This window comes from Dermacentor silvarum, chromosome 1 (genome assembly GCF_013339745.2).
Source record: "Dermacentor silvarum isolate Dsil-2018 chromosome 1, BIME_Dsil_1.4, whole genome shotgun sequence".
NCBI classification, from domain to species: Eukaryota; Metazoa; Arthropoda; class Arachnida; order Ixodida; family Ixodidae; genus Dermacentor; species Dermacentor silvarum.
In genome coordinates this window covers 377249171-377266139 of record NC_051154.1, presented here as the reverse complement: position 1 = coordinate 377266139, position 16969 = coordinate 377249171, and the positions used below count along the sequence as shown (strand labels likewise).

The following is a 16969-nucleotide window of genomic DNA, read 5'->3' as shown; positions in this document are numbered from 1 at the left end:
TTTTTGATCGCATCTGAGAGCAGTGCCTTGTTTTTTGACATCAAATGCTCATTCAGAAAAATCGGAGTTTTTCCTTCCAGATCGAGCATCGAAGTGTCAATCTTCTTCTTTCTGCACTTTGATAGCAGGTAATTGCGCTAACTCCGCCTTACAAAGCGAACAACTATGTTCCTGGCATCCGGTTTAGGAGTGCGCACCCAGTGACACGTGTCAATGTCCACCATGCTATCAATGCTTTCCCCTACAATCTCGCCCATTTAGTTTATCACTGAAAGCGGGTCGTTCCCATCTGGGACGCCCCTTATCTCGAGGTTGTTCAAACGCTGGTATTGCTCAAGATCTTCACATCTTTGTGTTAGACGAGCGTTTTCGCCTTTGAGTTCGGTCTTCTGCCTGAGCAATTCCTGCATTTCAACCTTTAAGTTCTTGATCTCAGTTGCAATATCTTTGACATAACAACAGATGTCAGTGCAATAAGAGACACCTTTCTTAAGCTCCCGCATTTCTTTTCTGAAATCATGCCTCCAATTCTGAAATGATTTAGTCATCTCACGCAAATATTTTGAGTTTCCAGCGTCCTGTTCCGAAGGAGCACCGCCCCCCTTTGCAGCATTCTTTCCAGAATCCTTTCCCGCCATTGATCAAGCAAGCGCAAGCACAATACAGTACAGGTAACCACAATGAATTGTTCGGCAGCAGTGCACTTCAAAGTTCTACAAAACCTACGGCACAAAGTTCCTCACCTGCGAAGGCAGAGAACGATAGGAATCAGATCCATGCTGTACGTGCACCACTGCCGAACTGCTCCCCGCTGCCGGCGCTCACGCCAGCATTGCGGACAAAGAGATGAAAAAAGTTGGCAACCAGTGGCAGGTAATTGAAAGTGCAAATAGAGAACCAGCGATCATCAGAAGGAAATTCAGAGAAACAGAGATGGTGAATTGCATGCAAAGGTTACAAACAAAAAAAACACCATGTAGGTTTACGAGAATGGCAAGAAAGGAATTAGAAAAGAAAACCTGCATGATAACGAAAACGGCTGGTTGCCGCAGGACAAAAACACACCGGAGAAAATATTCGTAACAGGATGAGGCAGGTTTCTGTTGCATCAAAAATCTGGAGACAAATCAGCACATCATAATGGAATGTGAAGGTATTCACCCAGCGAGACCCGTAGGTAACTTCCACCTTCCAGAATCGCTGGGGTTCAAAGCGAATAGAAGCATTGTACGGCCAGCAGTCTAGATAAGCAACTTACACTTAGAGTAATGGTGAAAAAAAAATTAAACAGAGGAGACATTGATAGGACCGGATCCGTTACTGGCGCAAGGTAACTACAAGGTAGATATAAAGGTTTTAAGACCCACCCCGGTGGCTTAGCGGCTATGGTGTTGCGCTGCTAAGCACGAGTTCGCGGGATCATATCCCGGCCGCGCCGGCCGCTTTTCGACCCGGGCAAAACGTAAAAACGCCCGTGTCACGTGCATTAAGGGGCACGTTAAGTTCTCAGGTAGTCAAAAGTAATCCCGAGTGGCCCACTACGGCGTGTCTCATAATGAAATCGTGGTTCTGGCACGTAAAATCCCTGAATTCAATTCAATTCAAGGTTTTAAGGAGGAGAGAAAATATTAAGGAAATGTAGGAGCAATGCTAAATAGGTAAGCATGTATAAAATACCTGATTAGCTCAAGCAATCTAGTTGACTATTTAGTAACGACCTGTTTTAAAGAGGTTTCCAATAAATTACCATCATCATCATGGTCGCGCTCATCGAGTGAGACCGTTTTATGTTTGACATTGCGCGCGTCAGACTTCGCTCAAAGTCACCATACGCAAGATCACCGATATGAGATTCAAGCAGGCTTACTAGGAACCACGGGTTGAAGCACTCAATGCTTACGCGAGCTAACTCGGACTGATGGAATCACAGACTCGCTCATAATTATGGAATGATGGGTTCAAACCCAAAGTGACTTGCGGAATTATTGGTTGAGACACATGCAGGCTCATGGAATCGCAATATGGTACACAGACTCGCAGCTTCCGAATGAGACTGAACTCAGAGTCATGAGCTGAGAGTAAAGGCATTACTCGATTTACTTAGACCTATATGTACCGGATGCGCGGTGTGTTTGAGGACATAATGACTTCACAAACAGCAACAATGTTTCAGGCGAAAATCGAAAAATTCGTTTCAAAATTTGAAAACATTTTTTCGCCGCTGTTGTCCAAGACTGTTGAAGAAGACCAGTGCCACCTGAATTATTACTGAGTTCAGCTTCTATAACGACTACATGCTCGGATTAGACTGTGCGTATTTATGTTTAGCAGTGCTTCCGCAAACGCACACAGCCTCTTGCAAAATTTAAGCATTGTGTGGCTTTTTGTTAGTGTTCGTCTCAGTGGCTCACCGTATACATAGCAGCATGACAAGTTTATATTCAATATATGGCAAAAGAATGACTCCTTCATGAATGTCTATGCAGACGGATCGGTATTGTTGTCCGAATGAGCTACAGCTTTAGTTGTGTCTGAACATCGTGTCATTCGACGGCTTTCGTTATCGAGGAGGCTATGGTTCGTGAAAACTTATTTCGTCTCGTACTCTACAGGGGATGCGAAACACCACGCGATGTACGTGGATGTGGCTGACTCCGCTTCCGTGGATCAGCTCTTCAGCAACGTCGAGAGAACACTTTCGCAGCCGCTCAGCATCGTCGTCAACTGTGCCGGCGTCTTCCGAGCGGCCCCTTTCGTCGAGTGCAGTGATGAACTGTTCGATGAAGTTATCAGGGTCAACCTGAGGGTAAGCTTGGAGGGTCAAACTGGTCGTATAACGTCTATCTTTGCTGCTTTGATGCTTGATTGACCTTTCGTTGCCAGAAAATTGCAGTAATGATGCAAAAATAGTTTGAAAAAATAATGATTGGTGAAATAAAACGGTTGTTCTCGTCTGTTTGCGCTTAGCTGTTCGATTTGGTGGCTGCTTTTGCGACAGCCATTCTCCATGTCACTTCCACAAAATGCGCGCAATCTGCTTAGAATACCTTAAAGAACTCATTATCGACGTTACGTAATAATTACGTCACCTAATAAAAGATGGCAACCAAAATTTTTGGTTATGCCTTTTCTCCCAGCCTATTCCCCTTTGTCTCGACTCTCGCTTTCTCCCATGTTCAGATTAACGTGCTCCAATGTTTAGGTTACCAAGAGCTTTATATTTTGACGCCTATTTGCCCTGTGTTTCAAAAGAGATTGTCCCTGCTTATTAAAATAGGGGATTCGAGATAAAAGGATGCCTTTAGCCTACCATGCTTCATAGCAGCCGCGGACATTAGCGTTTACTCGACAATCGTGAGTACGATTTATAATTACCAAAGTTTCACGAAGAAAGTTTTAAAATAACGAACTTAGGAGGATGTTGTATTTTCAGAGTTGAAGTCCCGTACTGAAGGCGCAGCCTTTTGCTAGCCACTCTTTGCCTCGCACAAATAAAGAGAAATTTGCTGTCAATATCTGCAGCAAAATGTATTGCTGTTCTAGTTATTATGTTCTCGCATACTTTAAAAGTGAAGAAAACAATAATCACTAAAGCAGCAGTTCATTTCATGGCAAATTTTGAGTCAGTATTTAACAAAACTGATGCTATGCACAAAGTTTCTAAGAAAAGCTTATGGTTTGTGCGCTGGCTGAATTGAAATCGGCAATTGCACTGCTTTATGACTGATCATTAAGTGAGAAAATAATTAATTAAATACTGCCGTTTAGTAACAGTACTGTAGGCTATCGCGTAAACTGTGGTGTCTGCTACTGCTACGTCAGATAATATTATAATTTTTTCTTGCATTGCATATTTCTAATAATCAGAGACGGTCGTCTTCGCTAAAACTACCGGACGCGATGGCTCAGTGTCTATTGTGTTCAGCTGCGTAGCACGCGGCCCAGAGATACAATTCTAGGCCCTCGTCGGCCGCATTCTGATGGATGCGAAATGCAGAAACCCTAGGGTTCCATGGTTTGGTGCATGTGGAAGAGCCCCAGGTGGTTTAAATGATTCGGAGCCCTCCACTATCGCGTCCCTCATACCCCATTGTGCAATTTCGGGATATCAAAACCTCAAATTTATTTTGACAGCGAAGCTGTTCCACAACTTTTTCTATTTTTTTATCCCCTTATGACCCATTATAAAACTGCCACTGCAATTTCAATATAAGTTTGGGAATAATGAAAGAATAAAATAATATATCACGTCTCCCAAAAATTATTTCATTCGCTTTTGGCCCTGACTGTTGTTTCACCAAATTAACGTATTCTTAACGGCTGTTGTCTTATATTTCGGGAAAACTCTCTAAGCGGACAAGAAATTAAACTGTGGCGTCGCCGCACCAAGCTCTAGAAAATGGTTTTCTATTCTATAGTATTTTAGAGTACCTCTCCAGTAATGCCGTCTCCGCGTTGTCCACGCCTGCGCTGGGCCAACCCTCATAATCCTACCCCCTCCCCCCTTTTTATGCTCATTCCCGCGCCTACTGGCATTTGAGACCTAAGCAGAATCTTTCGGTATCTGCTCGTCCGCTTCTGAGACGATTACCTTGCCTGCCTCACTGGTAACCTCACGCTAGGCCTCTAATTAGTTTTGTTACCTGGCCGCCTCTGTAGTTCATTAGGCTTTTGCTTCTTCGTACTCTATGTTGTCCCACTAGAGGTTTTCTCGCGATGTGCGTGTGTGTATGTGTGTGTGTGTGTTTGCGTGCGTGCGTGCGTGCGTGCGTGTGCGTGCGTGCGTGCGTGCGTGCGTGTGTGTGTGTGTGTGTGTGTGTGTGTGTGTGTGTGTGTGTGTGTGTGTGTGTGTGTGTGTGTGTGTGTGTGTGTGTGTGTGTGTGTGTGTGTGTGTGTGTGTGTGTGTGTGTGTGTGTGTGTGTGTGTGTGTGTGTGTGCACGCGGATGGCTGAGATTTAATGTACTGATATGGGCAAGGCTGCTGAGCTACAACGCTGTATCTGTTCTCGAAATCGGAATCTAGGTTCTTCGCTTTCTGCATCTGCATCAGGGACCCATTATCGGCAATTTAATTGCCGATGACATCACAGTGCCTCAGTAGCCATTGAAATATTACGCCGTGGACTCTGTAAAACTTTCGACGGTAATGTAATATATTCGCTCACATCAGTTTTTGATGTTGGACGCGACACTGAGCGGACAAGAAAGATTGTAGAGGTTTGTGCGTCTGGATCGCAGAATAGAAGTTATACCGGGTGTTTCACGAAATGGGGTTCGAAATAGCATAGAAATAGGAAGACGAAATAATAAATTACTTCATCTTCATTGATTCTAACACAAAAGCATGTATTTGAAAATATTTTAATGTAGTTATTAAGTGATTTTGCATAGAATAAATTCATTTCTAACTAAAACAGTCTTGCTAGTTAATTCCAATAGAGGACTCGAAGCGTACCATCCGAGGAGCTCATGACCGCTTCTAGAATTGCAAATACTTGACGCTGCTAATTTTTGCAGAGTAATGTATATCGGCCAATTTCCCACAGAAAGGTAGTGCTTTTTGGCTGTTCAATTTCAGCTGAACAGCCGAAGAACAGAACTGCCACGCCTTTTGTAGATGCTCATGAGTGACGTCGTTGCTCACGCCTCACCGGTATGCGGGCATCAAGCGAGCGTCTGTATCAAGCAGCGATCTCGCTCACTTCATGCTTCTTGTTTTGTTTTTTCTTATTCTCGAGGATTCGCTTCATACTTGCCCGACGGTAAGGCGCGAGCAGTGAGGTCACTCACGGGCATCTAATAAGGTCTAAAAGGGTCCTAAGGTCGTAAGAGTTGTGCGGCAGCGAAGCTTCCACAGAAGCCCATACGTTCAAAACATGGCGGCTCATCGTTGGTTCATGGGGCTTAGCGCGATCTGTGTGAGGAGGGAACACTTCCGGCGAAAGAAAAAATAATGTGACGTCATATTCATTGAAAATAAAAGTGGCGTAATTTTGTTCTGAAAGGCGCGAAATTTGTTTTCAGAGGCCTGCCATTAGAACTATATATTCAAGTGCCCCGCCATTCGATTTGATGGGCGTTCCAAGCTTTCAGTGCGGAAAGCGATGCAGGAAAAGGTCAGCCGCACGGGTGTGGAAATCGTATCCCTGCACAGAACATACTTTCTTTGAAGGCCGACGAACGCTTTGGGCGTAGAGGGCTCGTCCTGTCGTCAGACGCCAAACCCGTCGGCCAGCTCTGTGGCACGAAAAAACAAAAGTAAACAAGTATCTGGCCATCGCAACTCACTAATTTTGAATAAACAGGTTAAGAAACAGTGAAACTACCAGCGTTACCAAATTCAGACAAACGTCGACAAGCAAAACAACACAACATGAGACCGAAGCAGTATTCTTCAGTATCTGCTCTTCCGCTTCTGAGACGATTACCGTGCCTGCCCCATCGGTACAGGTGAACTTTACGAGTGCCCCTTTCTGCACATTTCAAGAGCTGTCATGCATTGCAAGTGATAGGGGTGCCAACGTCCGCCGCTATCAATGGGTGCTCTTACGGTGGGTGCCGAAAAACCTATTTATTGATAATGATCAAGTAAAATAGAGTTGTCTCTTCCTTTTTCGCCATGTGTATATAAAATTAATTAGGAATTTTATTTTCGTTGAATAAATCAGTGTCACGTTAAAAAAAAAAACGTTTTATTTCTTTCCCATTGTTTGTTCCCTCCAAACATAGTCATGCTCCAATCACTGCTCCCATAACCACCCTTGCTGATGTCGGTGACAATTCGTTCTGAACCACTTTTCGCCTGAAGCTTCGCGACCTATTGGATCGACCTTGGTTGCGGTCCTCCGCTGTTCAATTTCGTGTTACTGCATAGAATTGGCCGACATTCATTACACTGTAAAATTAGCAGCATCAAGTTTTAGTAATTCTGGAAACGGTTATGAGCTCCTCGGATAATGCACTTCAAGTCTTCCATTAGGACCAGCCGCGCGGCTCGTTTGGTTAGAAATTTAATTAGTCTAATTTGCATATTTACCCGTTTTATTACTACACCGTATCATTTTCAAATGTATATCTCTGTGGTAAAAGCAATCCAGACGAAATCACTTAAACATCTCATCTTTCTTATTTTTATGAAATTTCAAACACATTTCGGGATACACCAGATCCCTCAGACGTTTACTGACTGTTGAATAACATAAAAGACTGCGTTAATGAGGGGGACAAGATCTGACCGTGTCAATAATTTGTGTGAAGTTGTTTAACAGGGATCTTAATTGGCGGTATGTATGTCAGCGGACCTCGTCCGCGCACGCGGACTAGTTTATTTACGTCGTTGACGAGAGAGATAGATAGAGAGAAATCACTTTATTCTGCGATAAAAAAAATGCATCGACGTCGTTGACGAACGCGGCCAACTTGCACACGAAATATAATATTTCTGTGTTGTTGGTTACATTCAGAATGTACGCAATTTTCTGGTTTGGAACGTTTCAGTTTTTCGCTGAAAGCATCCTATGTGTCCGAGAATGCCAAATGACATGTTTTGCCGTTGCTTGCTTGCACACTACACATATGTACTGACATGCATGACCACTGTAGCAGTTCTAGGGACACTTGTGTGCAAGTGTGTGTGCTATCACAAAGTTCATTTTGAATGGTGCCAGCAATGTGGTTATACTGTTTATCACATTTCACGAGTAAGGCGTAATCTAGTGTATCACCTCAATTTCGAACACCTCAAGTACTACCTCACGAGGTCTTTTTTTGAACCGCAGTGGTCATGGTTACGTATTCAGGCGAAATGTTGTTTTGGTTATGCAAAATGACTTGATTACTGCTTAGCTGCCCCAATAGGTAAATAGAGGGCAGCTGTAAATGCCAAGACCTTAAACAAGAGCTTTGTTTCGTCAGTTAATCATGTTCGATCCGCCTCGTCCATATTATAACGTTTTCATAGGGGCACTCTGATCACTTCGGTTACATTGATTGCGCGAAAACATAGATTCGCTCTATGCGTAGTCGTTTTGCACGCCCTGCGACGTGGCTGCTGGCACTAATGTCTCCTCAAATTAAGGATTACACTCTGAATATGTACCATTCCATTTCTCAGGGCACCTTCCTGGTGACCAGGGCCGCCGCCCGGCATATGGTCAAGGCCGGCAAAGCGCTGCCCGATGGGGGAGCAGCTATTGTGAATGTCGCCAGCATCTTGGCCAAGTGTGGCTGGCCAGACGGAGCAGCTTACTGCGCTTCCAAGGCAGCCGTCGTGGCCCTCACTAAGTCGGCCGCGCAAGAACTGGCGGCGCACGGTGTGCGCTGCAATGTCGGTGCTCCCCGGCATGACGGAAACGCCTATGATCACTGTCGTACCCGAAGAAATCAAGGTCCTGGCTCGCGAGGCGACGCCGCTGAAGAGGTCTGCCCAGCCGGGAGAGATCGCCGAGGCCATCAAGTACCTGTGCCTACCGGCTGCTAGTTCCTTCGTCACTGGTGCTACTCTCGAGGTCACCGGAGGATACTATATGTGAAAGATGCAGTTTGTATCGACGTTCGTGGAGCCTGTCTCAGGCTAAGCGACCATGGGTAACGCATGTTGCTACGCTTCAAGTAAACTTGCAAAGACTGGTGGACACCCGGCGCAGACATCTACCACCATCTGACAGAAACTGAAGTGAACATTACAAACTAGTTGGCTCCTCAATATGTGGTGGTGGTGTTTCTACAGGCAGGGCGATAGCCTGGCATACCTGGTCGGGAATTGCACCACCTGAACGTCTCTTTCGCGCCACATATGTCACCATCAGTCGACCAACCTAGTCTCTCGCAGAAATACGAGATGAATGAGCGATCCTTCCTCGCGCTCTCTCCGGGGTCCTTCCGGGAAGACTAGCCGTTCGACACGTTCGTGAATAAACCCTCTTGTTCCCATGCTGTGCAGAAATCTCCTCCTTTCAGGACAGAAGCGCTTGCAACTCCTTTATTTATTTATTTATTTGTACATACTGCAGCCCTATCGGGCTATGGCAGGAGTGGGTGTGAAAAGCAGAGGAATGACAAATAATAAACAATAAAGGCAATACGAACAAAACAAATCAAAACTATTCAATGGCTGCTAAGAATAAGTTCGTAGGCTTATCCTGTTCTTACTTTGTATATGCGGTTGGCTTTCGTGTGGCAAAGTTCCTTGACAACACAGGCCTGGTGCGGTGGTTCCCAAAGCGAATAAAAGTGGCCATAAACTGTCTCTTTAGGAAGTTGGTAATTCACCGGTGCTGTCACCGTTAGCTTCCTTGAAAGCGCTTCATTGGCAATGTCATCTCCTCTTTTGTTGCTAGTGATGCAAACATGCGAAAGGATCCAGTGAAACATAATCTTGATCCCTCTTTTGGCGATTTCTTTAAGTGATGCCAGTTAGTGCCAACAAAACTTGTTTGAAGGCACGTCACGAGATAGTTGCTGAATTGCTGCTGTCGAGTCCGATCGAGAATATCACCGCTTTCTGTGCTCGATTGTCTATTCTTCAATTTGCGAAAAGTATCTCTCTTTATTTAAACTCACGTATGCTCGGTCAAACAACTCCTATACGCCCATAATATAATAATACTGTAATGACTATTGTTGCGACTGCAAAAGATTTTACGCCGAAGCTGTTAGCCGCTAGTCGGAGGGGATTTCTCGTGTCTGCGTGCGCGACCTTTGCTCACACAAAAATGCGCGCCGATCCCGGAGACAATGCAAAGAAGCAGGAAGTGCACAGTGTGCTACTTCTTCAAGAGGCATCAAATGAAGTCATCAGGTGACATCATAACTTGACGGTGACGTGATCCCGTGACGTCCCCTTTTATCGTGATGACGTCATCAGGCGATACAGGGACCTGACGATGTCGTTATCACGCAACGTAAGTTTGGCATGATGATGTCATCACGCGACGTTTGAGGGGATGACGTAATCACGTTTCGTCATCATGTCAAATGTGACGTCGCCCCTTGGTCACATGGGTTTCAGTACCATCGGATGTTATCGCCGGATTTTTCACTTCATGGCCCATATAGTGATTTCGTATTTATAAACAATATCCCCCTCAGCAATTCCAGTGGTGGTTTCCCACACTTTCGCTGGACATTCACTTTCACAGGGCCGAAATATCGAGTCATTTTTTCTGATAGCATTGTTGTCTCTTAATAATCAACAGCCCTACGTTCATCATTGAGGCCTGTGCCATAGGTATTTTTCGCCAAATTAAAATTCACGACAAGTTCAAATGTGCTGAATATTCTTGGAAAAGAAAGGAGCTTATTTGAGATTGCGATGTGGTTTTACAGAATTGTTGATCAAACACTAGCGTTACTGTTAAGTAATTTAAGTGCCCCAAATGCCATAAAAATGCACCCGAAGCATTGTGAAAACTTTCCCAATGATTTCACCAGCCAAATGGCGGTTATAACCTCGCTGTCGCCGTTCATCCTGGTTAAGGGTCAACTGCCTGTCGGGCAGTCTTTATACCTTCGGCGCTGTTCTACGTCACGCTTACTCGCCATTAAGGATCATTTAATCGAGACGCGCTGTGCACCATGGTGCCACCTACAAACACTGCCTTTTTAAGTGTCGCAGAAAATGATATTGTAAATTATGGGCGAGAAAGATTAAAGCATTCATTTTGCGTTGTTTGCTTTGCCTGCTTGATATCCTTCCCTTAGCGGTGCGAAGCTCAATTAATGGCTAATCCATTATACTGTGACGTTGTCCTTTATTTCAAAAATTTTAAAAACCCTTCAGAAGTTACTTGAATTGCGTCACTTCAAATGACTTATTTGCCCAAGTGAACATCATTTGCAAGAAAAATCAAAACAATCAATTTGCAAACTAATTGCAAAATTATCGTCCTAGTTACCCACTTTACGGCACAAGTTTATACTGGTGAGTTCAAGGAAATATTCATTACACTCTAATATTCTGTGTTGCATTTTCTGCATTATGACGGTGCGTTATCAGCTCCCCCGACTGCTTAATGTGCTATAGTGAAAAAATATATATTATACTCATAAAGGCAAAGTTACACAAGCATTTGTACTACATGCGTACAACCTACTCTCAAACCAAAATACTAAATATTTCGTTTAACCTAATGGCATTTTCTTAACTGCGACTATAGCTTTTACGCAGAAGAACACGCATGATACTGTTTTGGGGGGACCCAATGATTGCTTAGGGAAAAAAATCAGGAAAAGCATCTTATTACGCATGCTGCACCGTGAAACGCGACTCTCTCTCCAACCTCTTCGTGACGTAAAAGCATAGCGCGAAATGAAGCTGCTATTTCGCCTCCCCTTTCCCAATATGTTATTCCGATTGGCGCTGTGTTCCACTCCCAATTAGATCCATAGATGCAAGAGAGACTGCTTTATGGCCGCGCATAGCCAAGCTTCATTTTACGCCTCCGTATAGCGTCACAGGGGGAAGGAGGGGGGTTGCACTACGAGTCGTGATTCGCAGTGCTGCATGCGTAATCGAGTAAATTTAGCGAATGACTTGACGCCATTTATTTCGGTTCACGGAGTGTAGAAACGCGGAACTAGACTTTTATGCCGATTCTCATCAACATTCCTATAAACATGTGTGTGCATAAGAAGTTTACGCAAATAACTTAGTTAGTGAGTGAATTGCATTGTATTTTTGTTGCAAATAATGTCCGCCTGGGCCGATATGACGCTGTCGTGACGCGATTCGAGTAATTTTTGTGGTCTTTAAAAAAGACACACACACGCACCCACGCACGCACACAATACACACAGCAATACTGCAAGTTTTTGGCGGTATCGTCACCAACGTTAATCGGTACCACAAGACACACCGTATAAAAATGTATTTCTGACACATTTATAAGCAGTACAGATCACATTGTTCATATAAGCAGTTCAGGTCTTTTTGGTGGACGGGCTGGGAAAACCTGCCAACGTGCCGGCTCCGTCAGCCAAGCACGGAACTTCGGAGCGGTCGCCGTCTTGGTTGCGCCGCGATGACCAGCGAAGTGCAGACGGTGCAGCAGTCACCGGCTCCTGTGATTCTTTTGCACCCACGAGACCCGGGAACCTTTCCTGGCACGGATGGCTTAGATGTCGAAGAGTGGATCGACATGTACGAGCGCGTTAGCGACCACAAGAGGTGGGACCCCACGGTGATGTTAGCCAACGTGACATTCTATCTGAAAGGAACGGCACGCGTGTGGTACCGGACGCATGAAGAAGATCCTACAAGTTGGGACGCTTGCAAGGCGAAGCTGCGTGGGTTGTTCGGTAGACCATTTGGCCGTCAGCAGGCAGCTATAAAGGAGCTGGGATCCCGCGTGCAGACGACCTACTGAATCGTACATTTCGTACATGCAAGACGTACTGGAACTTTGTCGAAAAGCTGAAGCAAGAATGACCGAAGCTGACATGATTTCGCACATTTTGAAGCGAATAGCCGACGACGCGTTTAATATACTTGTATGTAAGGACTGTACGATGATCGACGCCATAGTTAAGGAATGCCAACGCTTTGAACAAGCGAAGAGTCGCCGCATCACCCGCCAGTTCCTTCGGCTACCTAACACCGCCGCCACGTCGTCATGCGAAGACCCAGCGATGCCTGCGCAGGCTACATCGTCGGAAGATGTAACGCGCATTGTCCGCCGCAAACTTGAAGCAATAGCTCCTGCGTCCGTTCTTCCAGACGTTCAGACAGCCATCTTCAGCGCCTCTCTGCCATTCTCGAGGTATTCCGCTAAGCCGGTCTCCAGCTCAACGCCTCAAAATGCCGTTTTGGACGCCGTGAAATAACCGTACTTGGCCATCTCGTCAACGCGGCGGGTCCTGAAAAAGTTCGCGACGTGAAGAATTTTTCTGTACCTTGTTCGGCTAAAAACGTACGCAGTTTCATTGGATTGTGCTCTCATTTCCGAAGTATCATTCGTAATTTCGCCGACATTGCGCGTCCCATTAATGCGATCCTCAAAAAAGACGTTGATTTTGCATGGGGTTTGCCCCAAGCTGCGGCCTTTTCGGCGTTTATCGATGCCCTCACGACTTCTCCTATTTTAGCACATTTTGGTCTGACTGCACAGACAGAACTTCGCACAGATGCCAGCGGCCATGGAATCGGTGCCGTCCTCGCTCAATTCGGTCATTACGAATTATCATTACGAATTATTACGAATTACGAATTATCATTACGAATGATACTTCGGAAATAAGAGCACAATCTAATGAAACTGCGTACGTTTTTAGCCGACCAAGGTACAGGAAATTCGGTCTTGGGAGGCACGACTTTCCGAGCTGGCACTGGGAAGCCAACTGGCGACCCTGGATCAGGCCCGGCGAGCCGCCGCGGCCAGTGCGGCTTTACAAGAGGGCTCCACCCGAGAATAACCAAACCAACCACTCTTCGTACAATAAAGTTTATTCTCTCTCTCCTCGCTCAGTGTCAGGGCGGACACAACTGTGTTATTGCGTACTCTAGCCGCCTCCTGTCCGCACCGGAGAAGAATTACTCAATCGCAGAACGAGAATGTCTTGCTCTTGTCTGGGCTGTCATCGAATTTCATCCTTACCTGTTTGGCCGCATCTTTACCATCGTAACTGATCATCATGCCCTCTGTTGGCTTTGTTCACTCAAAGACCCTACAGGCCACCTTGGTCGCTGGGCTCTGCGCCTCCAAGAATACTCGTTTGCGGCAGTGCACAAGTCCGGTCAGCTTCATCAAGATGCCGATTGTCTATCATGGCATCCCGTGGATTCCCCTGACATCACTGAGCAAGACACCGACGCCCGCATCTTCTATATATCTCGGACCTCGCTGGTATAAGGGATGAACAACGCCGCGACTTGGCTTTACGGTCTATCATCGACAGACTCAGCTCTGCCACACCCGACCCTTCGTTGCACTTGTTCTACCTTCAGGACGGCACCTTATACCGCCATATTATACATCCTGAGGGCCCTCAACGCCTACAAGTCGTCTCGGCATGACACTTCTGTATGGACGCGAGGTTTCCCTGCCGCCCGATAGTTTACTTCCCGGTGCTCTAAACTCAACCACTACCTACGTTCGCGATGCCATGGCGCGCGCCGACACAGCGCGCCAGATCGCTCGTGAACGGCTCACAGTGTCCCAGGTTTCCCAAGAAAGCCCTGTGTGATAGTCGCCACAGAGACGTTTGTTACTCCCCAGGTGCCCTCGTGCTGCTGTGGTCTCCGTCCCGCCGCATCGGTCTCTCCGAAAATCTACTTTCCAGCTACTATGGTCCTTACAGGGTGCTACGTCAAGTCACCGACGTTAAGTATGAAATAGAACCACTCGTCGCGCCAGCGCCGTCTACGCCACCGCCCTCTGCTATGGTGCACGTTGCGAGACTTAAGCCGTACGTAACGGGCCCCTCTGGTCCGTTGTAACAAGCACCGGGTCGGCGCTCTTGCCCAAGGGGGGGGGGGGGAGGGGGTAGTGCCACGTGACAGTGAAGGGGCTGCTACTGTCGGTCGGACAAAGACGACGGGACCGAAGTGGCCAGAGGCTCGCGAAAGCCTTGCACCTGTCGCCGCTGCTTGTGGCTGTTGTTACCTTGTATATACTTATAACTTCTAAATAAACGTTATTCCCGTAACAATATCTTAAAGCACCATTTAACATCCTAAGCTATATCGAAACCCATTAAAACATTTCCAACACATAAAATTACCGCAAATACGAAGTAATTCGTATTTTAAACGAGTTCGCCTCCGTCCAGCAATGCTCATCCAGCGCAGCTATGAATTTTTTTATGACGTCACGTGGGTCAACCTGAGGGTGAGGCGGCAGGGGTCAGATCTCGACGTGAGGTTACTTTCTATTATTTTTGACGCCAACACTCGGTAAGTGGCGTCGGTGTTCTGCTGCTAACGACGAGTAAGCCGTTTTCATTCCCGTACGTTCCGGTCTGATCACGGTAGAGAGCAAAGCCCGCGGTGTACTTCGATTCAGGCATGAGCAATTAAACCCAAGTGGTCCCATTATAACTATGGAAAACGTGGACACGAGTAGCTTAGCACCTTAGCTTATCCAGAAGATAGCGTCACATACGCTGCGATTATGGTCATCATATAAGTTGATTATTTTGTGCTCAGGCGCATAGCACCTCCTGAGCCGACTGCTAAAGCTCGCTGTTAACATAGGGCCCCCTATTACTGCCTCTTATCATTCTTGTGTAATCTTTCGCAATAAAAGTGCTGCACTTACAAACGCTTATCGATTCCTAACTGGATTGGTGCACAGTGCTAAATGCAGTAAATACTGCTCAGAAGAAACTCAGAAGCGCCGTTGCGTCACTGTTCGTTATACGGTGATCACAGAGCTTTCGGTTGCATTTAGATGATATTGGGCCTTTAGATGACAAACATTTTACAGCAGATACCCTGAATTCCTACATATGCTATGCACTTAAGTACACAAGTTGTTTTTTGAAATCCACTAGCCATATGTGACTGTTTGTCACCGAGCGCTAGTGCGGATTTGTGTGGTGGTAACGTTTGTCCTTTCCCTCTCTTCTTTCTTTATTCCCTTTCTACGCTTCCCCAGTGCCGACTAGCCAACCAGGCTCAGCTTGGCTATCAGCCCTTCTTTTTTCTTATCACCTCTCTCTAGCACTTAGAACCACATAGTTCGTTGCCTGTAGGATGCTATTTTAACTCGACTAGACTTAAATAGCTGGAACCCGACTTGCCACCATGATTATACCTTTTTCAAACGAAGCTTGTATTGCCTCCCTCGTGTCGGCGTTGGTGTTGGTGTTGGCGTACGAAAAAACTCAAGCCTCGTGAAAATAAAAATTACTAGTCAGGCTGCGGATTAGAACCACCGACTTCCGGGTTGCATGACCACCACGCTAAACGATTCAGCCACTGTCGGTTCACCATCATCATCTTCAGCTTACATTTATGTCCACTGCAGGACGAAGGCCTCTCCCTGCGTCCTCCAATTACCCCTGTCTTGCGCTTGCTGATTCGAACTTGCGCCTACAAATTTCCTAACTTCATCACCCCACCTAGTTTTCTGCCGTCCTCGACAGCGCTTTCCTTCTCTTGGTATCCATTCTGTAACTCTAATGGTCCACCGGTTATCCATCCTACGCATTACATGGCCTGCCCAGCTCCATTTTTTTCTCTTAGTGTCCATTAGAATATCGGCTATCCCAGTTTTCTCTCTGATTCACACAGCTCTCTTCCTGTCTCCAACGTTAAGCCTAACATTTTTCGTTCCATCGCTCTTTGTGCGGTATTTCACTTGTTCTCGAGCTTCTTTCTTGACCTCTAAGGGTCAAAGTGGGCCAAGATCGGTGGATTGGTCAGAATCGTGATAAGGCGTGAAAATGCGGCAGCCTGAGGGGGACCCCACGTAAAAGGCACGTCTTTCTTCAGAAGTTCAGTGAGTGGTCGAGCGATTGCTGCGAAATCTTTCACAAACCGTCTGAAATAAGAGCAGAGCCCGACAAAACTCCGGACGTCTTTGACAGACTGAGGTACAGGAAAAGCTGTTACTGCTCGAACCTTCTCCGGGTCGGGTTGTACTCCGGAAGCATCGACGAGATGGCCGAGCACTGTAATCTGTCGGCGCCCGAAGTGGCACTTCGATGAGTTTAATTGGAGCCCAGCCTTGCGGAAGACGTCAAGGATAGCTGCGACGCGCTCAAGGTGCGTCTCAAACGTAGGAGAAAACACAAGGACGTCGTCGAGGTAACAAAGGCAAGTTGACCATTTGAAACCTTGAATCAGAGAGTCCATCATCCGTTCGAACGTGGCGGGGGCATTGCATAAACCAAACGGCATAACCTTAAATTGGTAGAGGCCATCTGGAGTGACGAAAGCGGTCTTTTCTTGGTCTTGGTCATCGACGGAAATCTGCCAATAACCAGATCGAAGGTCAATGGACGAAAAGTATTTGGCACCGTGAAGACA

The 16969-nt window shown here is 46.2% G+C and overlaps 1 protein-coding gene and 1 pseudogene across 1 annotated transcript in view; both read left to right on the top strand.

Annotated features, from left to right (window-relative positions):
- The window catches only part of LOC119445774 ((3R)-3-hydroxyacyl-CoA dehydrogenase-like), a 31350-nt pseudogene extending 22416 nt beyond the window's left edge, over positions 1-8934 (top strand).
- A 3086-nt stretch (positions 8935-12020) lies between these two features.
- The window catches only part of LOC119437477 ((3R)-3-hydroxyacyl-CoA dehydrogenase), a 40815-nt gene continuing 35866 nt past the window's right edge, over positions 12021-16969 (top strand). Inside the window, exon 1 of the mRNA XM_037704489.2 lies at positions 12021-12166. Within this exon, the coding sequence (XP_037560417.2) occupies positions 12021-12166 (146 nt within the window). The remainder of the gene's footprint in view (positions 12167-16969) is intronic.